Here is a 27,727-nt window from a genome sequence, read left to right as displayed (position 1 = left end):
CTGATATTTTCAGCATATTATTTATTATTCCAAAAGACAAAATCTTTTGCTATCGTAGTTAGGCTACTCCATAATAGGTTGGGCTCCATGTAGGGCTAATTAGAGAGCCTTTATAGTTGCGATATAAACATTTAAATTGCATAATGTAAGGTGTCAACTTTAGATAGCTAACTGAAAACAAGGCAACTGTCTCATATAGATTTAGAGATCTAGGACTTCTGACATTGCTGCCTTCATTAATAGTTCCTGGTGAGATTGAGTTGTAAAACAAACTGTGTAAGTTACTATATGAAAGGAGTGATATAGTTACTTTCAGGTGAGGTAGGGTATCCTACCCCACTTCGGTGTTCCAGAGCGTTTGGCCGAAGAAAGATCCAGAGGGCTGCATTGCTAACTGTAGATTAGGCCTCTTGGGATAACAGCTTTGCTAGAGGGGCTGATGTGACATATCGTACTTCTCCTGGCAAAGATTTAGGGATCTCCTCTGCAAGGTTCATCCAGACAGGTGATTGACCCTCTGTAATCAAACAGCTATGGCTCGTTGCTTCCGACCTCCATTCAATGCATTGGTGAGCTGGGTTATTTTGTGGGCCTCCTTGCATATCCACATAATCCTTAACTATTTGAGTTAGATCCTCCGCAAACTGTGTTTGCAGATCTACCACATCCCTCGTGGTTATGTCGATGCATGTTATCTCTTCATTTCTAGGAGCTAGTTTTTGCCGTGCTGTGGGTAGCGTTGCCTCGGGTGCCACAAAGAGTCCAGGTCTCGAAGCATCGTTGCTTCTAGTTCTGTTACAAGTCTAAGTAGCGCTTGCGAAAGATCTTCCATGTTGTTTACAGTTTTCTCGTGTCTAATCAGGCCTACGACTAGTCGTCAATTGGTGATCCACCTGTTGCCATGGTGCGGGTTTACTGTGGTCTGCTGGGTTAACAGATTGGACTTTTGTCAGATGTTTAACCGGCCAGCTGCAGTAAAAGGCTGTTATGTCTCAATATTGGAAGCACCTTGTAGTACTCTCCAAGGCTAAATATGGCTCTTGGTTGCCCTGCTAGGCCGATCGGGTGCGGCCGTGCTCAGTCTGTAGCAGGTCTTCTTGACCACGTAGTTGGTAATCGTCAATCTCTGGTAACGGCTATCCTTAGTAGTCCAGATAGGTGGGGAAAAAGAAGTTTTTAAATGGGGAAAAAAAGGCCAAAATGCTTGTGCGAATTTAATATTGAGACGGAGCTCCGCTAAAACATGACCGCTCACTTCAGCCGCTAGCTCCCCCCCCCCCCCCCCCCTAGTTTTGATAGTTAAATAAAAAACAAACAAAACAAGGCTCTATTTCTGTTAGGGTCCTGGTCCTTGAGGAGTTAAGGGACACTTAAGTCAAAATTAAGCTTTTGTGATTCAGACAGAGCATGCAATTTTAAACAACTTTCCAATTTTACTTCCATTAACAAAATGTCACTCCTACTGGGCATGTGCAAGCATTCACAGAACATACGTATTTGCATATTTGATTGGCTGATAACTGTCACATGATACAGGGGGAGTGGAAATAGACATTTTGAAAATTGTCAGGAAAAAAATTACTAATTTGAAGTTCAGACTAAGTGCTTTTGCATTGTCTTCTTATTATGCATTTGTTAATTATGCAAATCTACAGTATTTACTGGTCCTTTATTTTCAGAATGAGCTAATTTCTATAACTGAAACTTATATTTAAAAAATATTGATTTGGCCTATACAACTTTCTCCTAGTAGTCATCCTGCTATATTTTTCTCTAGGCAGTAATGACTCTTGCAATTCTATTTACTTTTACTTTATGCTTCCCCCCCTCATTCTTATGTAGTCTTTATACTCTTATTGTGTAAGAGTAAAGAAAATGCTAGTAATATATAAATTGAGGATAATGAAACCTTTTTTTTATTTTTTTCTAGGTCAGTTTTGAGCAGAAAGATTCCTGGCCGTCAAGTTATACAAGAGCTACTTACATCCCTCAAACAGAGGTAATCTGATTGTGTGAGGATGGTACTAAAGAAGAAATAGAGAGATTTAAGTGATGTTTCTTGTAGGGAAAATGTTGTGGTAAATGCATTGTTAAAGGGACATTTATAGCATCCGTCATGCATATGAAAGAACAGCAATTAAATACATATTTTTGTAGACAAAATGTGAGCACATAGAAAACAGAGCGCAAAAAAGACAGATTAAACTGCAGGTTCATTTGACAGCGTGCATACGCAAAGAATAAAATGTACTTTCAAGAAATACATGGTTTATATGCCCTTTAAAAAACCATTGTGTCCACGGAATCTAGCAGAACGAGACTAACAGGCAGCTGAAGATCGTCAGTAGCATACAAGTGCCAAATGCGGGTTTGTCTGGGACTCTCGCACACAACTGCCGTGCTCGGTGTAGATGTGTCCCTGTAAAGGAGTCACATACCAAGTAACCCCAACGCGTTTCTCCCGGGTTTACGCCAGGCTTTTTCAAGAGGATTTTAAAAGTGATATTGTTTTCCTGGTTTCATCTCCCTTATAACCTGTATGTTTGGGTTAGCTCCACCCTCGGAGGCACAACCAAAGACACTGTCATTGGTTCAATGTTATCCAATAGGTAAGTACCTCCAGAGGGTGTGTGTGCTTGATTCCCATTCAATATCCACGTTATCACTACAATCTTAAACATATAACATGTAATTGATACATTCTAGTTAAGATGGGCCAAAAATACACAATCCATAATTTGCAAACTAACAAATGTTAAATTAACATTCAACTACTCTTAAAATTAATTAAAAACAAGATGTTGTTTCTACCTTAACATATAATTAATACTTACTGGTTAAAATGGGCAAAAATACACAATTCAAAATTCGCAAACTAACAAATACTGAATTGACATTTGACTATGATAAACGCTCCAAATAAATTAAAAACAAAATGTTGTTTCTACCTTAAAAACAAATGTTAAAATGCTCAATTAATTGGTAAAATAAACACATTTTAAATGTGGATACACTGTTTCTATATACATTCGATAAATATATAAAAAATGACTATACTAGTGTGCTAGAAAAATCACCACATTACATATACGCAGCCACATCAATATCGATATTTAGACCTAGAGGATGCAGACTCTAGAGCTTATAAATCCAATAAGTCTCAAGTTTTCTTAATTCTAAAAGTGTATTATGCTTGGTCAGTGGTACCCAACCAATGACCTGTACCCTTAAAGAGACAGGATTACTACTGTGTTGGTCCATAAAGTGCTTTGCCACATTGTGTTTTATTAACTTTTCCTTGATGTTATATACATGTTCATAAACTCTACGTCTAATCTGGCGTTTGGTGCGGCCCACATAAATTAGTTCACACCCACATTCCAAAAGATAGACCACAAATGTGGATTCACAATTGCTTTTAAAACCAATTTCAAAAGTTTCTGTTTTGTTGGAATTTTTAAAAAAACATAGATTTATTGATATGTGGACACATGCTGCACCTAGATTTAGAGCATTTTAGAGTTCCTTTCCAATTAGGGAGCCAGTTTCCCTCTTGATGTTTATTATTAGTTTTTAGTTTACTTGGAGCTAAGAGGTTTTTTAGGCTCATACCTTTTTTGAAAGTTATATTTGGTTTACTTTCCAAGAGTGGTCTGAGCAAGTGATCTGCTTTTAAAAGAGGCCAGTGTTTATTAAGGATACCTCTGATGGCAACTGCTCCCTCATTATATGTAGTGGGGAATCTTATGCACTGGTTTTCATTCTTATTGTCCTTGATAGAATAAGTCTATTTTGGTAGTATCAATTTCTTTCTTTGACTTAATTGTGCTTTATTTTGAGCTTCCTTGATTCTACCTAGATCATAACCCTTTATAAGAAACGTCTCTAAAATGTCTGCTTCTTCATAATTATGCATATGTGTACAGTTTCTTCTGATTCTAAGGAACTGACTATAAGTTAAATTATTAATCCAGCACTTTTTGTGTGCACTAGATGCCTCTATGTACCTATTTCTTTCAGTCGGTTTTCTGAAATTTTTTACCGAGATAATATTTTGTTCATTATATAGTACAAAGAAAAAGGGAAAGTCTTGGCACTGTGATGATTATTATGTAGGAAAAAGGGATATGATATTCCCTGGTGCTAACCCTTACATTTAATAATATAAACAGGATGGGGGGGAACTGAGCAAGAAGGGGTTAATTAGCACTCATTCCTATAATTATAGTAAATATGTTGATACAAATTCAACTAATAGTTGAGGAGATAGATAAGTTAAAACTTATTATTTATTAAACCACCATTAAAATGTATTTGAAATTACAACTGGGATAAATCCCTATTACATTACCATTGTGCTCCACACACACACACATATAAATTACCAACTGCAATGTACCGAGACAATGAACACAAATTCAGCCACCCCCCTGTATTCCTGGCCAGTAACTGGATACGCTGGCTTCAGGTGACAGGGATGGCTACAATACTGTGTTCGAGTTCCTTGCAGAAAATTTACTTGTTAAGTGGAGTATCAAAAGATAAAGACAATTAAAAACAAACACCATTCAAACTGGCATGCTGCGCACAAACGCGTTTCGGCCGAGTAGCGGCCTTTCTCAATGTGCAAGATAGAATTGACAAGACGAGTGTCTCGCTAACGGTTCCTTAAATACCTATTGTGTGAGTAATCTATCCAATCATAACGCGTGTTTTGTACACGCCCATCTCCTGGCGAATCACACGCGAACTTGTATAAACATGCTGGTAGATAAAACTCGATTTCCAATTGGCTGCAAGTAACCAACTGTTTGTCCAATCACTGATCGTTAGCTGTACTTAGTGAATGTTACTACGATCATTGTGTTTACAAAGGTATTGTAATAACTTAGCTGAAATCACTCTATTGATCTACCGATTCTACGTGCACCCATATTTATTATTCCTTAAGCTAACATCTATCTTTCAGAAAGTGTTAAGCGCTACGATACATGATATTCATATACACATTATGCCTATAACTCACTGATTTATAGTGTAACATTTGCTAAGTATTAGATATATTCCTAATGATTGCTCCAATGAATTCCACACGTTGAACATTAAACTGATGTGTACATAATGTAAGAGTAATGAGCCCTTACTTATTCCACTTCTATAACATGGGTTTTACTACATCGTTCTATATAATAGCTTAAAAGGAAAAGGAAAAACATTTATGCATAAAGCAACTAGATAGCTAGAGGGCAAAGCTATACTTGTCAGATCTAACCTATATAGTGGTATTCCGCGATGTAAAGAAACATTATGGACAATATGAATAATGTCGGCGATGATAATAGTCATATAAACCCTTATGTTTAGGCTATCTTATGCATGAGGCTATTGAAGGCATGAAAATACCTAGATATTTTATTGCCACATATTGCAAGACAAAAAATGAAAATCAAAATAAAGGATAAGATGTTAGCATTGAAATTCAAGTAGTCTTGCATCTGTCACCATGCCTTTGAAGTATCCTTACAGTTCTATTTTATTACATGCTATATATTATGTAATTAAAGTGTGAAATAATCCATTGTGCACATCATGATAACTTCTAAAGAAAATTTCTGGGTGCACGTTAGAAATCGGTATTATTAGAGGCCACCAAAAGGTGTGTCATTATATTTCAAGGAATTTAGAATTGAAATAATAATATAATAGAATTATCACAGGAATGCCCAAAAATTCTTGTTCTCATTCATGCCATTAGGCATGACAGTATTTAAATTAAATATCCATCTTGCTTCTTTCTTTAACAAAATTTGTTCCATATCCCTACCACGAATGCCTGGGCGTATTGTTTCCAGTCCCCAGCATTGAAAAGTATTAGTTTTCCCTTTATGATGATGTAAAAAATGCCTGGCAACACTGGTAATTTGTTTACCCTTTTCGACATCCTTTGCTGCATTCCTGATATTACTGAGGTGTTCAGTTATTCTAACCCCCATTTGTCTGGTAGTCATGCCTACATAAAAACAATTGCAGCTGCAAGATAGACAATAGATCACATTTGATGTTTTACAAGTAATATGGTTCTGAATGGTCCATTTTCTATTAAATCTGTCCATCATTGATTTCTTTTTAACCATGTAAACACAATTTTTGCAGTTGCCACATGCTATAGAGCCCTTATAAATCGGGGCTTTTTTGGCATTTCTATCAAAATAGCTAGATGTTAGTTGATCACTTAGATTACTAGCACGTCTGTAGGTACACATTGGTGTTTGTGGGATAATGGAATTTAGTTGTTCATCCAGTTGTAGAATGTTCCAGTGTTTTGATAGTATATTAGACACCTGTTGGCTTTGACTACAATATGTGGAGATGAATCTTATGGGATTAGAGTTTTCCTCTGGTTTTTTGGGTCTTAAAAGTTCCTGTCTGTTTCTATACAATGCTTTCTGATAGGCTCTCTTTAGAGACTTTCTAGAATAACCCCTCAAAAGCAACCTCTCTCTTAATTTATTGGCTGCCTTTTGGAAAGATTCTAATGATGAAGAATTTCTACGGATCCTCGGATACTCCCCAATAGGTAAACTCCTAATTGTATTAGGGTGATGGAAACTATTCGCATTGAGGATATTATTTGTAGCCGTGGGCTTTCTAAAGGTTTCCGTCTCTAGACCATTATTTAATTTTTTAATGGTTAAATCTAGGAATTCTACCTTTTGATCATCATATGTCATGGTCAAATACAGTCCAAAAGGGTTATCATTAAGGATAGAAATGAATTCATTAAGTAATTCTATTGTTCCCTCCCATACAAACAAGATATCGTCTATATACCTGGACCAGTGGGTGATATACTTGCTAAACTGTAGAAGATTGTTGTGAAATACTACAGTTTCCTCCCACCAGCCCAGGTATATGTTAGCATATGTGGGGGCGCATGATGTCCCCATCGCCGTTCCACACAACTGTAAATAAAACTTTCCATCAAAAACAAAATAATTGTGTTCTAACACAAACTCCAACAAATTGATGATGAACTGTTTGGTTTCATTTGTGAGATCTTTGTTTTTGGACAGGAAATGGGACACTGCTGTGCAACCCCAATTTTTATCTATGCTTGTATACAGAGACTCCATGTCACACGTTACCAGAATTGACTGTGGTCTTACAGTTAATGTATTAATTTTATTCAGTATGTGCTTCGTGTCTCTAGTATGGGAGGGCAAAGCATCCACTTTATACCTAAGTCTTGCGTCTACATATCTACTGGCTTTTTCAGTCAATGACCCAATACCAGAAACAATGGGTCTTCCCGGTGGGCATTCCTGATTTTTATGGATCTTAGGTAATAGAGTGTTTAACATCTAGATATTGTAGTTCTTTTTTATCAATAATGCCTTCAGCAGCTGCTGAATAAATCAATTTTTTATACTGCTTAAGAAAATCCTCCATTGGATTTCCAAAGAGATTTTTATAGTTTTTTTGGTTGTTCAATTGTTTTTTAACCTCAGTAGTGTAAATTTCAGTGAGCCATATCACTATGTTACCCCCCTTGTCACTCTGTTTAATTTGGACCTCCGTCCATTGTTTCTTTGATTTCAGTGCCAATTTTTCTTCTTCATAAAAATTATCCACTAATGTATCTGATTCAGGGGGAATTGCCAATATGTCTTTGCACACTAGATTGAGAAAGGTTATGGTGTTATGTGAAGTACTTGGTGGAGGTATAAACTGGGATTTAGTCTTTAATATATCACGCCACTTTGTATCACTATATAGTGTCTCTTTAGGATCCCTTTCAGATTCTTCTAGAAGGGAGATAAGATCTTTTATTGCTGTAGCATCATTCTTATCTAAACCTTCTATTTCTGAATTGGAGGAAAAATATTTCCTAAGTAGTATTTTCCTTGTAAACAAATGCACATCCTTGATGGTCTCAAACTTGTCAAGTGTGGCTGTTGGAACGAATGACAGGCCTTTTTTTAAAACTGAAATCTGAGTCTCAGTTTAAATTTTGTCAGATAGATTAATTATATTTAATTCTTGTTGACTTGTTTCTTTTTGGGGAATGATTTCTTATTGAATTTGACTTGCTTTCTTGTTCTGGGTTTGTTTACCTCTACCTCTTCGAATTCTACGCCTAAAGGGATATCTCCAGTGTTGTTATGTGGGGTAATTCTCCTACGTAGAATAGGTTTAGGTCTAAGATCATCCTCAGAATTATCACCATCTGTGGTTTCACAGTCTCTGTCAGAATAGTCTGAATCTATATTACAAGATTTATTAGTATTCCATGAGTAAACAGATTTATTTGCATAATCAGTCAAGTCTCTGTCAATTTTTTTCTCTTTTTTATTTGCAATGTATTTCGCAAACCTCTCTACTTCTTCTTTAGTCTTAGTATAGGATTTCTGAAAGTCTCCTTTGGACTCATATTGTTTAAGTTCACTGCCTATTTTAGTTACTTCTTCATTCAATTCATTCAACTTGTCCATTTCGTGCTCTATCAAATATCCTATAAGTTTAAATGAGCACTCAGACAGTGGATCTTCCCATTTAGACTTTAATGTTGGTTTTAAATCTTGGAATGAAGGAAACATTTTTAGCCTTAGGCCCCTAGGTATTACTTGATTATCCTCATAGAAATTAAACATTCCTATGTTCCATTGTCTTTTGATTTGGCGTTTGCCAATACGTTTGAGATTTTTTAAAGATAATAACCATTCCCCTATTTGTGTGTTATCAATTGTGTTTTTACTTTTTAAGTCAACTGTTAATTTTTTAATATCTTCCGACCATTGAAGCATTTCTGCTCCTAAATCAAAGCCTGCCATGGGTAGTTAGTGGTTAGAAATATGTATAGATCACGTGCACAAAAACTATGGAAAAAGTGGTTTACCCACCAAGTAACATGTACAAAGAAAAAGGGAAAGTCTTGGCACTGTGATGATTATTATGTAGGAAAAAGGGATATGATATTCCCTGGTGTTAACCCTTAAATTTAATAATATAAATAGGATGGGGGGGAACTGGACAAGAAGGGGTTAATTAACACTCATTCCTATAATTATAGTAAATATGTTGATACAAATTCAACTAATAGTTGAGAAGATAGATAAGTTAAAACTTATTATTTATTAAACCACCATTAAAATGTATTTGAAATTACAACTGGGATAAATCCTTATTACATTACCATTGTGCTCCACACACACACACATATAAATTACCAACTGCAATGTACCGAGACAATGAACACAAATTCAGCCACCCCCCTGTATTCCTGGCCAGTAACTGGATACGCTGGCTTCAGGTGACAGGGATGGCTTCAATACTGTGTTCGAGTCCCTTGCAGAAAATTTACTTGTTAAGTGGAGTATCAAAAGATAAAGACAATTAAAAACAAACACCATTTAAACTGGCATGCTGCGCACAAACGCGTTTCGGCCGAGTAGCGGCCTTTCTCAATGTGCAAGATAGAATTGACAAGACGAGTTTCTCGCTAACGGTTCCTTAAATACCTATTGTGTGAGTAATCTATCCAATCATAACGCGTGTTTTGTACACGCCCATCTCCTGGCGAATCACACGCGAACTTGTATAAACACGCTGGTAGATAAAACTCGATTTCCAATTGGCTGCAAGTAACCAACTGTTTGTCCAATCACTGATCGTTAGCTGTACTTAGTGAATGTTACTACGATCATTGTGTTTACAAAGGTATTGTAATAACTTAGCTGAAATCACTCTATTGATCTACCGATTCTACGTGCACCCATATTTCTCCTGTTAAGTGTAGTCAGTCCACGGGTCATCCATTACTTATGGAATATTTCTCTTCCTAACAGGAAACTGCAAGAGAATTACCCAGCAGAGCTTGCTATATAGCTCCTCCCCTCACCTATCATAGTCAGTCATTCTCTTGCAGCCTAACTAGTAGGAAGCTGTGAGAGATCTGTGGTGTTTTTTTAACTTAGTTTATTTCTGCAATCAAAAGTTTGTTATTTTTAAATGGCACCGGAGTGTGCTGTTTATTCTCAGGCAGCATTAGAAGAAGAATCTGCCTGGGTTTCTTTCTATGGTCTTAGCAGACGTAACTAAGATCCACTGGCTGTTTCTCATCTGAGGCGTGAGGTACTTTCAGAGAAGGGGAATAGCATGCAGGGCTCCCCTGCAACAAATGAGGTATGCACAGTAATTTATTTTCTGAGGAATGGAATTGACTGAGAAAATACTGCTGATACTATTGTAAAGTAAGTTCAGCCTTAAATGCAGCGATAGCGACTGGTATCAGGCTGATGTGTGTGTGTGTGTGCACTGGAATTGACTCTGAAAATACTGTAAATACTGAAATAATGTATGAGCCTTAACTGCAGTAAAAGCGACTGGTAGCAGGCTTGTAAATAATAATACATAACTTTTAAATGTATGTTTAAAACGTTTTACTGGCTTGTTAATCGTTTTTGTGAGGTACTTGGTGATAAAACTTATTAGGGCATGATTTTTACCACATGGCCATTTTTGTTTTCTGCATAGAAACAGTTTCTGAGCTTCCCCACTGTTGTAATATGAGTGGGAGGGGCCTATTTTAGCGCTTTTTTACACAGTAAAAATTCAGTCACAATCTGTCTACTTCATCCTCCATGATCCAGATCGTCTCTAGAGAGCTCAGGGGTCTTCAAAATCCATTTTGAGGGAGGTAATCAGTCACAGTAGTCCTGTGACAGTGTATTTGACTGTGAGAAAAACGTTAATTATATAATTGTTATCCGTTTTTGGGTACGAAGGGGTTAATCATCCATTTGCTGGTGGGTGCAATCCTTTGCTAACTTAATACATTTACTGTGAAAATTTGGTTGCTATAACTATTTTTGATCATTGTTATTTCAACTGTGTTAGTTTTTCTGTGCTTCTTAAAGGCACAGTAACGTTTTTTATATTGCTTGTAAATTAATTTTGAAAAGTATTTCCAAGTTTGCTAGTCTCATTGCTAGTTTGTTTAAACATGTCTGACTCAGATGAATCTCTTTGTTCACTATGTTTAAAGGCCAATGTGGAGCCCAATAGAAATTTGTGCACTCAATGTATAGATGTCACTTTAAATAAAAGTCAAACTTTATATGTTAAGAAATTATCACCAGACAACGAGGGGGAAGTTATGCCGACTAACTCTCCTCACGTGTCAGTACCTTCGCCTCCCGCTCAGGAGGTGCGTGATATTGTGGCGCCAAGTACATCAGGGCGGCCCATACAAATCACTTTGCAAGACATGGCTATTGTTATGACAGAAGTACTGTCTAAATTGCCAGGTAAGCGCGATCACTCTGGAGTTAGAACAGAGCGCGCTGATAATTGTAGAGCCATGTCTGATACTGCGTCACAATTTGCAGAACATGAGGACGGAGAGCTTCATTCTGTGGGTGACGGGTCTGATCCGGGTAAACGGGATTCAGAAATTTCAAATTTTAAATTTAAGCTTGAGAACCTCCGCGTATTGCTAGGGGAGGTATTAGCGGCTCTGAATGATTGTAACACAGTTGCAATTCCAGAGAAAGTATGTAGGCTGGATAAATATTTTGCGGTACCGGTGTGTACTGACGCTTTTCCTATACCTAAAAGGCTTACAGAAATTGTTAACAAGGAGTGGGATAGACCCGGTGTGCCCTTTTCACCACCTCTTATATTTAGAAAAATGTTTCCTATAGACGCCACCACACGGGACTTATGGCAGACGGTCCCTAAGGTGGAGGGAGCAGTTTCTACTTTGGCTAAGCGCACCACTATCCCCGTTGAGGATAGCTGTGCTTTTTCAGATCCAATGGATAAAAAGTTAGAGGGTTACCTTAAGAAAATGTTTGTTCAACAAGGTTTTATATTACAACCCCTTGCATGCATTGCGCCTGTTACTGCTGCGGCGGCATTCTGGTTTGAGTCTCTGGAAGAGACCATTCGCACAGCTCCATTGGATGAAATTATGAACAAGCTTAAAACCCTTAAGCTAGCTAACTCATTTGTTTCTGATGCCGTCGTACACTTAACCAAACTTACGGCTAAGAACTCCGGATTCGCCATTCAAGCGCGCAGAGCGCTGTGGCTTAAATCCTGGTCAGCTGACGTGACTTCTAAATCCAAATTGCTTAATATTCCTTTCAAAGGGCAGACCTTATTCGGGCCCGGCTTGAAAGAAATTATTGCTGACATTACGGGAGGTAAGGGCCATGCTCTACCTCAGGACAGGTCCAAATCAAAGGCCAAACAGTCTAATTTTCGTGCCTTTCGTAACTTCAAGGCAGGAGCAGCATCAACTTCCTCCGCTCCAAAACAGGAAGGAGCTGTTGCTAGTTACAGGCAGGGCTGGAAAGTTAACCAGTCCTGGAACAGGGGCAAGCAGGCCAAGAAACCTGCTGCTGCCCCCAAGACAGCATGAAGAGAGGGCCCCCTATCCGGAAACGGATCTAGTGGGGGGCCGACTTTCTCTCTTCGCCCAGGCTTGGGCAAGAGATGTCCAGGATCCCTGGGCGTTGGAGATCATATCTCAGGGATATCTCCTGGACTTCAAAACTTCTCCACGGGGGAGATTTCATCTTTCAAGGTTATCAGCAAACCAAACAAAGAAAGAGGCGTTTCTACGCTGTGTACAAGACCTCTTACTAATGGGGGTAATCCACCCAGTTCCGCGGACGGAACACGGGCAGGGATTCTATTCAAATCTATTTGTGGTTCCCAAAAAAGAGGGAACCTTCAGACCAATCTTGGACTTAAAAATCCTAAACAAATTTCTAAGAGTTCCATCATTCAAAATGGAAACTATTCGAACCATCCTTCCCATGATCCAAGAGGGTCAGTACATGACCACGGTGGACTTAAAGGATGCTTACCTTCACATACCGATTCACAAGGACCATTACCGGTATCTGAGATTTGCCTTCCTAGACAGGCATTACCAGTTTGTAGCTCTTCCCTTCGGATTAGCTACGGCCCCAAGAATCTTTACAAAAATTCTAGGATCACTTCTGGCGGTACTAAGACCGCGAGGCATAGCGGTGACTCCGTACCTAGACGACATTCTGATACAAGCGTCAAGTTTTCAAACTGCCAAGTCTCATACAGAGATAGTTCTGGCATTTCTGAGGTCGCATGGGTGGAAGGTGAACGTGGAAAAGAGTTCTCTATTACCACTTACAAGAGTTCCCTTTCTAGGGACTCTTATAGATTCTGTAGAGATGAAAATTTACCTGACAGAGGCCAGGTTATTAAAACTTCTAAATGCTTGCCGTGTCCTTCACTCCATTCCACACCCGTCAGTAGCTCAGTGCATGGAAGTAATCGGCTTAATGGTAGCGGCAATGGACATAGTACCATTTGCGCGCCTGCATCTCAGACCGCTGCAATTGTGCATGCTAAGTCAGTGGAACGGGGATTACTCAGATTTGTCCCCCCTACTAAATCTGGATCAAAGGACCAGAGATTCTCTTCTATGGTGGCTCTCTCGGCCACATCTGTCCAAGGGGATGACCTTTCGCAGGCCAGATTGGACGATTGTAACAGACGCCAGCCTTCTAGGCTGGGGAGCAGTCTGGAATTCCCTGAAAGCTCAGGGATTATGGACTCAGGAGGAGAAACTCCTCCCAATAAATATTCTGGAGTTAAGAGCAATATTCAATGCTCTCCTAGCTTGGCCTCAGTTAGCAACTCTGAGGTTCATCAGATTTCAGTCGGACAACATCACGACTGTGGCTTACATCAACCATCAAGGGGGAACCAGAAGTTCCCTAGCGATGTTGGAAGTCTCAAAGATAATTCGCTGGGCAGAGTCTCACTCTTGCCACCTGTCAGCGATCTACATCCCAGGCGTGGAGAACTGGGAGGCGGATTTTCTAAGTCGCCAGACTTTTCATCCGGGAGAGTGGGAGCTCCATCTGGAGGTCTTTGCTCAACTGATTCGTCGTTGGGGCAAACCAGATCTAGATCTCATGGCGTCTCGTCAGAACGCCAAGCTTCCTTGTTACGGATCCAGGTCCAGGGACCCGGGAGCGGTGCTGATAGATGCTCTGACAGCCCCTTGGGTCTTCAACATGGTTTATGTGTTTCCACCATTCCCAATGCTTCCTCGTTTGATTGCCAAGATCAAACAGGAGAGAGCTTCAGTGATTCTGATAGCGCCTGCGTGGCCACGCAGGACCTGGTATGCAGACCTAGTGGACATGTCGTCCTGTCCACCGTGGTCTCTGCCTCTGAGACAGGACCTTCTAATTCAGGGTACTTTCAAACATCCAAATCTAATTTCTCTGAGGCTGACTGCATGGAGATTGAACGCTTGACTCTATCAAAGCGTGGTTTCTCGGAGGCGGTTATTGATACCTTAATACAGGCTAGGAAGCCTGTTACCAGAAAAATTTACCATAAAATATGGCGTACATATTTAGGTTGGTGCGAATCCAAGAGTTACTCATGGAGTAAGGTTAGGATTCCTAGGATATTGTCCTTTCTACAAGAGGGTTTAGAAAAGGGCTTATCTACTAGTTTGTTAAAGGGACAGATTTCTGCTCTGTCTATTCTTCTACACAAACGTCTGGCTGAAGTTCCAGACGTTCAGGCTTTCTGTCAGGCTTTAACTAGGATTAAGCCTGTATTTAAGTCTGTTGCTCCGCCGTGGAGCTTAAACTTAGTTCTTAATGTTCTTCAAGGCGTTCCATTTGAACCCCTTCATTCCATTGATATCAAGTTGTTATCTTGGAAAGTTCTGTTTTTGATGGCTATTTCCTCGGCTCGAAGAGTCTCTGAGTTATCTGCCTTACATTGTGATTCTCCTTATCTGATTTTTCATTCAGACAAGGTAGTCCTGCGTACTAAACCTGGGTTCTTACCTAAGGTAGTTACTAACAGGAATATCAATCAAGAGATTGTTGTTCCATCTCTGTGTCCTAACCCTTCTTCAAAGAAGGAACGACTTTTGCATAATCTGGACGTAGTCCGTGCCCTGAAATTCTATTTGCAGGCAACTAGGGATTTTCGTCAAACTTCTTCCCTGTTTGTCATTTACTCTGGACAGAGGAGAGGTCAAAAGGCTTCGGCTACCTCGCTCTCTTTTTGGCTTCGTAGTATAATACGCTTAGCCTATGAGACTGCTGGACAGCAGCCTCCTGAAAGGATTACAGCTCATTCTACTAGAGCTGTGGCTTCCACCTGGGCCTTTAAAAATGAGGCCTCTGTTGAACAGATTTGCAAGGCTGCGACTTGGTCTTCGCTTCACACTTTTTCAAAATTTTACAAATTTGACACTTTTGCTTCGTCGGAGGCTATTTTTGGGAGAAAGGTACTTCAGGCAGTGGTTCCTTCTGTTTAATGTTCCTGCCTTGTCCCTCCCTTCATCCGTGTACTTTAGCTTTGGTATTGGTATTCCATAAGTAATGGATGACCCGTGGACTGACTACACTTAACAGGAGAAAACATAATTTATGCTTACCTGATAAATTCCTTTCTCCTGTAGTGTAGTCAGTCCACGGCCCGCCCTGTTTTTACGGCAGGTCTAAATTTTAATTAAACTCCAGTCACCACTGTACCCTATGGTTCCTCCTTTCTCGTCTGCTTTGGTCGAATGACTGACTATGATAGGTGAGGGGAGGAGCTATATAGCAAGCTCTGCTGGGTAATTCTCTTGCAGTTTCCTGTTAGGAAGAGAAATATTCCATAAGTAATGGATGACCCGTGGACTGACTACACTACAGGAGAAAGGAATTTATCAGGTAAGCATAAATTATGTTTTATTATTCCTTAAGCTAACATCTATCTTTCAGAAAGTGTTAAGCGCTACGGTACATGATATTCATATACACATTATGCCTATAAGCCACACTTGACAAGTTTGAGACCATCAAGGATGTTTACAAGGAAAATACTACTTAGGAAATATTTTTCCTCCAATTCAGAAATAGAAGGTTTAGATAAGAATGATGCTACAGCAATAAAAGATCTTAACTCCCTTTTATGATACGAAGTGGCGTGATATATTAAAGACTAAATCACAGTTTATACCTCCACCAAGTACTTCACATAACACCATAACCTTTCTCAATCTAGTGTGCAAAGACATATTGGCAATTCCCCCTGAATCAGATACATTAGTGGATAATTTTTATGAAGAAGAAAAATTGGCACTGAAATCAATGAAACAATGGACGGAGGTCCAAATTAAACAGAGTGACAAGGGGGGGTAAAATAGTGATATGGCCCACTGAAATGTACACTACTGAGGTTAAAAAACAATTCAACAACCAAAAAAACTATAAAAATCTCTTTGGAAATCCAACAGAGGATTTTCTTAAGCAGTATAAAAAATGTATTTATTCAGCAGCTGCTGAAGGCATTATTGATAAAAAAGAACTACAATATCTAGATGTTAAACACCCCACAATAGCAACACTCTATCTATTACCTAAGATCCATAAAAATCAGGAATGCCCACCGGGAAGACCCATTGTTTCTGGTATTGGGTCATTGACTGAAAAAGCCAGTAGATATGTAGACGCAAGACTTAGGTATATAGTGGATGCTTTGCCCTCCCATACTAGAGACACGATGCACATACTGAATAAAATGAATACATTAACTGTAAGACCACAGTCAATTCTGGTAACGTGTGACGTGGAGTCTCTGTATACAAGCATAGATAAAAATTGGGGTTGCACAGCAGTGTCCCATTTCCTGTCCAAAAACAAAGATCTCACAAATGAAACCAAATAGTTCATCATCAATTTGTTGGAGTTTGTGTTAGAACACAATTATTTTGTTTTTGATGGAAAGTTTTATTTACAGTTGTGTGGAACGGCGATGGGGACATCATGCGCCCCCACATATGCTAACATATACCTGGGCTGGTGGGAGGAAACTAGTATTTCACAACAATCTTCTACTGTTTAGCAAGTATATCACCCACTGGTCCAGGTATATAGACGATATCTTGTTTGTATGGGAGGGAACAATAGAATTACTTAATGAATTCATTTCTATCCTTAATGATAACCCTTTTGGACTGTATTTGACCATGACATATGATGATCAAATGGTAGAATTCCTAGATTTAACCATTAAAAAATTAAATAATGGTCTAGAGACGGAAACCTTTAGAAAGCCCACGGCTACAAATAATATCCTCAATGCGAATAGTTTCCATCACCCTAATACAATTAGGAGTTTACCTATTGGGGAGTATCTGAGGATCCATAGAAATTCTTCATCATTAGAATCTTTCCAAAAGGCAGCCAATGAATTAAGAGAGAGGTTGCTTTTGAGGGGTTATTCTAGAAAGTCTCTAAAGAGAGCCTATCAGAAAGCATTGTATAGAAACAGACAGGAACTTTTAAGACCCAAAAAAACAACAGAGGAAAACTCTAATCCCATAAGATTCATCTCCACATATTGTAGTCAAAGCCAACAGGTGTCTAATATACTATCAAGACACTGGCACATTCTACAACTGGATGAACAACTAAATTCCATTATCCCACAAACACCAATGTGTACCTACAGACGTGCTAGTAATCTAAGTGATCAACTAACATCTAGCCATTTTGATAGAAATGCCAAAAAAGCCCAGATTTATAAGGGCTCTATAGCATGTGGCAACTGCAAAAATTGTGTATACATGGTTAAAAAGAAATCAATGATGGACAGATTTAATAGAAAATGGACCATTCAGAACCATATTACTTGTAAAACATCAAATGTAATCTATTGTCTATCTTGCAGCTGCAATTGTTTTTATGTAGGCATGACTACCAGACAAATGGGGGTTAGAATAACTGAACACCTCAGTAATATCAGGAATGCAGCAAAGGATGTCGAAAAGGGTAAACAAATTACCAGTGTTGCCAGGCATTTTTTACATCATCATAAAGGGAAAACTAATACTTTTCAATGCTGGGGACTGGAAACAATACGCCCAGGCATTCGTGGTAGGGATATGGAACAAATTTTGTTAAAGAAAGAAGCAAGATGGATATTTAATTTAAATACTGTCATGCCTAATGGCATGAATGAGAACAACAATTTTTGGGCATTCCTGTGATAATTCTATTATATTATTATTTCAATTCTAAATTCCTTGAAATATAATGACACACCTTTTGGTGGCCTCTAATAATACCGATTTCTAACGTGCACCCAGAAATTTTCTTTAGAAGTTATCATGATGTGCACAATGCCGACATTATTCATATTGTCCATAATGTTTCTTAACATCGCGGAATACCACTATGTAGGTTAGATCTGACAAGTATAGCGTTGCCCTCTAGCTATCTAGTTGCTTTATGCATAAATGTTGTTCCTTTTCCTTTTAAGCTATTATATAGAACGATGTAGTAAAACCCATGTTATAGAAGTGGAATAAGTAAGGGCTCATTACTCTTACATTATGTACACATCAGTTTAATGTTCAACGTGTGGAATTCATTGGAGCAATCATTAGGAATATATCTAATACTTAGCAAATGTTACACTATAAATCAGTGAGTTATAGGCATAATGTGTATATGAATATCATGTATCGTAGCGCTTAACACTTTCTGAAAGATAGATGTTAGCTTAAGGAATAATAAATATGGGTGCACGTAGAATCGGTAGATCAATAGAGTGATTTCAGCTAAGTTATTACAATACCTTTGTAAACACAATGATCGTAGTAACATTCACTAAGTACAGCTAACGATCAGTGATTGGACAAACAGTTGGTTACTTGCAGCCAATTGGAAATCGAGTTTTATCTACCAGCATGTTTATACAAGTTCGCGTGTGATTCGCCAGGAGATGGGCGTGTACAAAACACGCGTTATGATTGGATAGATTACTCACACAATAGGTATTTAAGGAACCGTTAGCGAGACACTCGTCTTGTCAATTCTATCTTGCACATTGAGAAAGGCCGCTACTCGGCCGAAACGCGTTTGTGCGCAGCATGCCAGTTTGAATGGTGTTTGTTTTTAATTGTCTTTATCTTTTGATACTCCACTTAACAAGTAAATTTTCTGCAAGGAACTCGAACACAGTATTGTAGCCATCCCTGTCACCTGAAGCCAGTGTATCCAGTTACTGGCCAGGAATACAGGGGGGTGGCTGAATTTGTGTTCATTGTCTCGGTACATTGCAGTTGGTAATTTATATGTGTGTGTGTGGAGCACAATGGTAATGTAATAGGGATTTATCCCAGTTGTAATTTCAAATACATTTTAATGGTGGTTTAATAAATAATAAGTTTTAACTTATCTATCTTCTCAACTATTAGTTGAATTTGTATCAACATATTTACTATAATTATAGGAATGAGTGCTAATTAACCCCTTCTTGTCCAGTTCATTATATAGTACCAGATCTAAAAATTCTATTGATGTGCGTGATATTTGTTTGGTAAATTTCAAATTATATGTATTATTATTCATATGTATGACAAAATCATCCAGCTGGGAAGTGTCACCTCGCCACAAGATGATGATGTCATGTTATATGTTTAAGATTGTAGTGATAATGTGGATATTGAATGGGAATCAAGCACACACACCCTCTGGAGGTACTTACCTATTGGATAACATTGAACCAATGACAGATTGTCTTTGGTCGTGCCTCCGAGGGTGGAGCTAACCCAAACATACGGGTTATAAGGGAGATGAAACCGGGAAAACAATATAACTTTTAAAATCCTCTTGAAAAAGCCCGGCGAGAATCGGAAGAAACGGGTTATTTCGTATGTGACTCCTTTACAAGGACACATCCACACTGTAAGCGGTACAGGCGATCCGAGCACGGCAGTTGTGTACGGGAGTTCCGGACAAACCCGCATTTGGTACTTGTATGCTACTGACGATCTTCAGCTGCCTGTTTGTCTTGTTCTGCTACATTCCGTGGACACAATTTTTTTTAAAGGGCATATAAATCATGTATTTCTTGTAAGTACATTTTATACTTTGCGTATGCAGGCTGTCAAATAAACCTGCACTTGAATCTGTCTTTTTTGTGATACAACCATTGGCAAGAAAGGCTTGGTTTACAGAGAGCTGCAGAGGCGGATCTTATTATCATCTCCAAATCGGATAAGTTTTGTCATCTTTATATTCTACTGTGGATGCCATTTGCATCAGAACGTTTTACTGTCAGCTAAGGTTTGATTACCATCAAAGGTACTGTTTATTTGGTTCCTATTAAGGACTAATACAAACACGGACATTATATTTATATACGGACAGCATTGTCTTTTTTGAATACACTGCCCTTAGTGATTTATCAATTTATCACTTTATTTGTATATAGATATAGAGTAAGAAGTACGATCTATGGATGATATTAGAGTTTTAAAAACTATTGTGGTATGGAGACTAAGCGCTGATTAGTATTGTACTCTCTCTTTGTAACATATTTTTGTAGAAAAACTTACAGAAAGAGTTATTTAAACTGAAACTAATAGTAAATTGTTAACATCGGTTGTTTATTGGCTGCTAAGAGCAAACTCCCACATCTGTTTGTGATAGCGAAATACCTAATGCATTTTACAAACCCTGATTAAACATGGGTTTAATATCAGTTGTACCTAATCTGTAAAGTAAATGCAGTTTTGTTGTCATCCACTTATTAGTGCTTTTGAAAGGAAAGTATACACCAATGTTCATATACAGTGGGTATTGAAAAGAATCACCCCCCTTGAAAATAATCACACTTTGTTGCTTTGCAGCCTGAAATAAAGACAGTTTTTGTTTATCCAGTTGTAATTACTCAGTGCAACTTATAACATCCAATATATAACACCAACATGTCAGGCAAAATTAAAGACAATTCAAAAACAGAAACACTGGGTTGGACAAAGAATCACCCCCTTGTGTCAGTATTTTGTTGAACCAACTTTTGCTTTAATTACAGCCTTTAGTCTGTTGGGATATGTCTTTACTAACTTTGCACATTTAGACTGCAATATTTTCCCACTCTTCTTTGCAGAACTGTTCCAGTTCCGTTACATTTGATGGTGACCGTTTGTGGACTGCAGTCTTCAAGTCATGCCCCAGATATTCAATGGGGTTTAAGTCTGGGCTCTGACTAGGCCATGCAAGGACATTCACCTTTTTTCTCCTTCAACCACTGTGTGGTCATTTTTGCTGTGTGCTTTGGGTCATTGTCATGTTGGAAGGTAAACCTTCTTCCCATTGACAACTTCCTGGCAAAGGGCAGCAGATTATCCTAAAGAATTTGACAGTATTTTGCCCCATCCATTATTCTTTCTAGCCTGACAAGTGCTCCAGTGCCTGCTGCAGAGAAGCACCCCCGTAACAGGATATTACCACCTCCATGCTTTACTGTAGGTATGGTGTTATTTGGATGGTGAGCTGTACTGGATTTCATCCAGACATATTGTTTGGTGTTGAGGCCAAATAATTCCATTTTAGTCTCATCTGACCATAAAACCCTTTTTCCATGTGGCCTCAGAATCTCCAAGGTGTGTTATGGCAAAGCTCAGTCGTGACTGCATGTGACCTTTCTTGAGGAGTGGGTTTTTTCTTGCAACCCTCCTATACAAGCCACATATGTGGAGAATTTGTGATATTGTTGTCACATGCACACAATGACCACTCTTTGTCATAAATTTCTGTAACTGCTTCAGAGTTTCTGTGGGCCTCTTGGTAGCCTCTATTACCATTTTCCTCCTGGCTCTTTCATCCAGTTTGGAGCGATGTCCTGATCTAGAGAGGGACTGTGTTGTACCAAATACCTTCCACTTCTTAATAATAGACTTCACTGTGCTTCTAGGCATTGATAAAGCCTTTAATATTTTCTTGTATCCATCTCCTGACTTGTGCCTGTCCACAACATTATCCCGGAGATCTTTTGACAGTGCCTTGCCACCCATTATTGATTGTTTGCTTCAGTTGCACTACCAGGGACTGATATGCTCCAGGAAAGCTCTTTTCATGCTGAGCTAATCTATATGCCCACAGCTGATCACAGTTGACTGTCAAATGGCTTTGTGTGTGCCATTGAGAAGGTGATTAGCTACATCTGATTGAGTTTACAAGTAATTTTAGGAGGGGTGATCCTTTTTCCAATTCAGTGATTCTGTTTTTAAATTGTCTTTATTTTTGCCTGACATGTTGGTGTTATATCTTTCACTTGGATGTTATAAGTTGCACTGAGTAATTACAACTGGGTAAACAAAAACTGTGTCTTTATTTCAAGATGCAAAGCAACAAAATTTGATTATTTTCAATACCCACTGTAACTGCATGTAATAATAGACACTACTATAAAGAGGAATATGCACAGACACTGATATAAAAATCCAGTATAAAACCTTTTAAAAACTTACTTAGAATTTAACTGTTTAGCACTGTTAGGTTAGACTGCGATACCCAGTGAAAGAGGTTGAGAAAGCAGGAAGAGCACACTCCCCTGCCTTTAACACCCATTACACAAACAGGAACAAACAGGAATCTGTAGATTTCAGTCTACATCTGATTCTTTGGGGCTTGCTTAGGAGTCTGAAAATAAGCACAATGTTAATTAAAAATAATCAAAACTATAAATGTTATAAAAACAAACTCTAATGGGTAATATAAATGGATAATCTAAAAAAAAATCATGCAAAGAAAAATCTATTGTACAATGTCCCTTTTAAGATTGTGGAAGGAATAAAGAACATGCAATAGACATCTTAAAAGGGACAGTAAATGTAAGATTGTTTTTTTTTACAATGATTATAAAGTGTGTTGTGCAGCCAATCGGAAACTTTTTCAGAAACTGGCCTGGCACTTATACACACCTAAGGGGGCAAATATATACTTTTATTTATTTTTAAAAGTTACAAGTAGTTGCACTAATTAAAGCAATGGCCAGGATGCATTATTAATAAATCTTGTTTACAGTCTTTATAAAGATTAGGATCTCAGGCATTTTCTATTATACAAGTCCTAGAAGAATTTACGTTTACAAGTTATAGGGTTGAATGTGATTTACTACAAGATCCACTATGTGGTAAAGAAACTATATAACAAAAATATACATGGCTGTCATTACAGATTAACAGCTCTATATACACATCATATGTATATATGATATATTTGAAAGGTTAGATCATTATTTAAAGTTACAGTGTTTGTTTATATTGTTGGTAAACCCTGATTAAGAACTTTGCAAGCTATTAGAGCATATGACCAATGAAGGTGATATGTATTAACATAGACGTTCTCTAGTTTCTTTAAAAATGTACTTTTTATTCCAGATAATTCATGAACCCCACAAGCTGCCTCTCATGTTAGTTTGTTTGTTTAGTTTTTTTACTGTACAGCCAATAACAAACCTAGTTGCCCACTTTTCTGTCTTTGTTTTTCTATAGCAGCACCTCTTTAATGATTCAGATAGAGCCTAAAATAAATAAATCCAATTTACTTCTGTTATACAGTGTACTTCATTTTCATTGTATCCTTTTGTTATAGAGCTACCTAGGTAGTTAGAGTTCACATGTTTAGAACAGTTTTGTAGGAATGATTTTAACAAACGTATACACTTTTGGAGCACTATATGGCAGCAATTTTTGAACAGTGTATAACATTGTTAGAAGTATTCTTGCAAAACTGCACACTTTCCATAGGTAAAAAAAGCTTTATTAAAAAAGACAGCAACATTTTGGGGGCACCTGTCCCTTTGTCAAGCTTGATGTGCAGGGACTAACTGCCAATAAGCTGTGTGCACTTGTGTTTCCTTCACTGAAATGAATTGCTGTATGTTTCAGTTTCCACTATTATCTCCCTTTAAATAAGATTTGTTGTGTTAGCCCTTTTTCTTTCACAAGATATGACGAGTCCATGGATTTCATCCTTACTTATGGGATATCGCCTCCTGGTCAGCAGGAGGTGGCAAAGAGCACCACAACAGAGCTGTATATATAGCTCCTCCCTTCCCTCCCACTCCAGTCATTCTCTTTGCCTGTGTTAGTGATAGGAAGAGGCAGAGTGAGGTGTTAGTTATAGATTCTTCAATCAAGTGTTTATTATTTTTTATGTAATACCACAGTGTATTATTTTGTTCTGGGGTGTAGGCTAGACCAAATCAGTCTCTTCAATAACATAAGAGAAGCATTTGGTGGCTTTCAAGCCATGGGAACTTGTGGGACTTTATTCTCACAGTGCCTCCCATAGATTGTATGCTGCCCTGTTTGTACAAAGTCTGAGGGAAGAAAATGCTCAGTACTTTTTGTTTCCACAGGCCAATGTGAAGGGGAGAAGAGAACTTCACAAGCCGGGTGAGATGCCTTGCTGCCGGCCAGCCTTCTAAAGGTAAGTGCTAAGCTTTATTTGCTGGTAAAACCCCTCTGGTGACTCAGAAAACAGACAAGCTGGGATCCATGGGTCTCAATCTTGGGAACTCCCTATACATATATACAGAAAGGAGCTGGCACTTTTTATTTGAAAACATATCCCTGACATGGGGGTTAGTTTTTTCATGGGCAGCCATGTATTTAAAAGCAACATGTCTTCACTATTTCTAAACCCCAGCGGCTTCTACTTAGTTCTTAGCCGACAAGGTGGGTTTTCCTAGCTCGCTGGAACTGTTGTGTATGGGTGGAATTTTAGTATATTCCGGACTCCCAATAGTTATTTTGCTATGAAAAGCATAAAATAGGCTGTGGGAGTAGTAGTAGTAGTTAACCTGCTTTCGCACGCCAGGGATAAGGGGTTCAATCTGTACCTAAATGTATACAATGTCCCCTTTCCTGAGAGGTACTTGTGTTTGCTACGGCTTCTTTTCAAGTGAAGCCGACAGGAATTTTAAGTTTTCATTTAGTTTTCAGAACTAACTTTCATTTTTATTACATTATTAGCCGCATGGGTGCTTAAGACGATACGCCCACGATGGGCGGTTCTTTGATACACGCCATTATGTGTGCGCTATTTGCTCGGTTTCTAAGGTGGAAGGAAGCTATTTCCACCTTGACTAAACGATCTACTATCCCTTTTGAGGATAGTTGTGACTCAAGGTCCTTAGGGAAATTAGAGGGTCTCCTTAGCTGTTTTTATGGCCATCAGGGGTTGCCTTTACAACCGGCGGCCTGCATTGTCAGGGTCCCGACTACGACTGCTTATTGGTTTGACGCCCTGGAAGAATCTCTTAGGTCTGAGACTTCTTTGGAGAGATTCAGGATGGAATTAAAGCTCTTAGATTGACTAATTCCTTTGTTACGGACGTTTTTCTGCAGCTTACCAATGTGGTGGAAATTAAGAGTTAATTTCCTATTTAGCGCGCAGAGCCTTATGGTGAACTTTTGGTCTGCGGATGTGTCAGCTAATTCTAAGCCTTTGGCTATTCCTTACGAGGGGAGGACCCTGTTTGGGCCTGACCTGCAGGAGATTATTTCTGACATCACGGGAGGTAAGGGTCATTCCCTCCCTCAGGATAAGAAGATCCATTCAGAGGGGTCGACAGAGTATTTTTCGTGTCTTTCAAGGTTTTAAGGGAAACCCACCTTCCTCTTCTATACAGGAAGGTGTTTCTTCGCAAGCCATATCTACCTGGGGGCCACAGGGCAGACTGCTTTTCCTCACCCAGGCTTGGATATGAGATGGCTGGATCCCTGGGTATTAGAGATGGTGTTTCAGGGATGCAAGCTGGAATTCAGAAATTCTCCTTCCAGAGGAAGGTTTCTTCTTTCTCGATTGTCTGTAGAAGATTATGAGAGAGGCGTTCTTTTGCTGTTTAAGAGACCTATCCTCCATGAGAGTAATTTGTCCCATTCCGATTCTGGAGCAGGGACAGGTGTATGCAATTCTATTTGTGGTTTCCACAAAAGAGGAAAACTTTCAGACCTATCTTAGATCTCAAGAGTCTAGACTAGTTTCTCAGAGTTCCACCTTTTAAGATGGAAACTATTTGTACCATTCTTCCATTGATCCAAGAGGGTCAATTTATGTCTACCATGGATCTAAAGGATGGTTATCTTCATGTTCCTATTCACAAAAATCATCACTAAGGTTCTGGGGTCTTTATTGGCGGTTCTACAACCGCGAGGCATCGCAGTGGTGCCTTATCTGGACGACATTCTGATCCAGGCGTCATCATTTCAATTAGCAAAGTCCTATACAGACATCATACTTTCCTTCCTAGGGACCAGCGGGTGGAAGGTACACTTGGACATGAGTTTGTTAGTTCCTCAGACACAAGTACCCTTTCTGGGAACTCTATTCGACTCTTATCTATCCATGAAGATCTTTTTTGACGGAAGTCAGAAAGTTAAAGATCTGAATACATGCCGAATCCTTCAGTCCAATTCTCGGCCTCGGATTGATGGTGGCAGCAATGGACATCATTCCGTTTGCTCGTTTTCATCTCAGACCTCTACAACTGAGCATGCTCAGACAATGGAATGGAGATTATGCAAATTTGTCTCCTGAAATAGATCTGGATCAGGAGACAAGGGACTCTCTTCTTTGGTGGTTGTCGCCGGATCATCTGTCCCAAGGGACATGTTTCCGCAGACCCTCTTGGGTGATAGTGACAACGGACTCCAGCCTGATAGGATGGGGTGCAGTTTGGAACTCCCTGAAGGCTCAGGGTGTGTGGACTTGGTCAGAGTCTCTACTTCCCATCAATATTCTGTAGTTGAGAGCAATATTCAATGCGCTTCAGGCTTGGCCTCAGTTGGCTTCGGCCAAATTCATCCGATTTCAGTCGGACAACATCACGACTGTGGCTTACATCAATCATCAGGGAGGAACAAGGAGTTCCTTAGCGATGACAGAAGTATTCAAGATAATTCGGTGGTCGGAAGCTCACTCTTGTTATCTGTCAGCAATCTACATCCCAGGAGTGGACAACTGGGAAGCGGATTTTTTGAGCAGACAGATGTTTTATCCAGGGGGAATGGGAACTCCATCCGGAGGTTTTTGCCAACCTGATTCTCAGATGGGGCAGACCGGAGCTGGCTCTTATGGCATCTCGCCAGAATGCCAAGCTCCCGAGATACGGATCCAGGTCCAGGGATCCTCAGGCCGAACTGATAGATTCCTTGGCAGTGCCTTGGTCGTTCAACCTAGCTTATGTGTTTCCACCGTTTGCTCTCCTTCCCCGGGTGATTCCTCGAGTCAAACAGGAGAGGGTTTCAGTGATTCTCATCGCTCCTGCGTGGCCTCGCAGGACTTGGTATGCTGATCTGGTGGACATGTCCTCTCTGCCGCTGTGGAAGCTTCCATTGAGGCAGGACCTTCTCATTCAGGGACCCTTTCATCATCCAAATCTAATTTCTCTGCAGCTGACTGCTTGTAGATTGAACGCTTGATTTTATCTAAGCGAGGGTTCTCTGATTCGGTCATTGATACTTTGATCCAGGCACGTAAACCTCTTACTAGAAAGATTTACCATAAGATATGGCGTCAATATCTTTATTGGTGCGAATCCAAGTGTTACTCATGGAGTAAGATTAGGATTCCTAGGATTTTATCTTTTCTCCAAGAAGTATTGGAGAAAGGGTTATCAGCAAGTTCCTTAAAGGGACAGATTTCTGCTTTTATCTATTTTGCTACACAAACGTCTGGCAGATATTCCGGATGCAGATATTCCGGATGTTCAATGTTTTTGTCAGGCTCTGACTAAAATCAGGCCTGTGTTTAGACCTATTGCTCCTCCTTGGAGCTTGAATTTAGTTCTTAAGGTTCTTCAAGGGGTTCTGTTTGAACCTATGCATTCCATAGATATTAAGTTGTTATCA

General features: G+C 39.1%; 1 protein-coding gene across 3 annotated transcripts in view; it reads left to right on the top strand.

Moving 5' to 3' along the window:
- Positions 1–27,727, top strand: part of CENPQ (centromere protein Q) — a 78,966-nt gene that overhangs the window by 32,885 nt on the left and 18,354 nt on the right. For all 3 annotated transcript variants that reach the window (XM_053693782.1, XM_053693800.1, XM_053693792.1), the window contains exon 5: positions 1,931–1,999. In XM_053693782.1, coding sequence (XP_053549757.1) covers positions 1,931–1,999 — 69 coding nt within the window. The remainder of the gene's footprint in view (positions 1–1,930; positions 2,000–27,727) is intronic.

The sequence above is a fragment of the Bombina bombina genome, chromosome 1, assembly GCF_027579735.1.
Source record: "Bombina bombina isolate aBomBom1 chromosome 1, aBomBom1.pri, whole genome shotgun sequence".
Lineage (NCBI taxonomy): Eukaryota > Metazoa > Chordata > Amphibia > Anura > Bombinatoridae > Bombina > Bombina bombina.
Note: the sequence above shows the minus strand (reverse complement) of the source record. Positions and strands in the feature narration are given on the sequence as shown.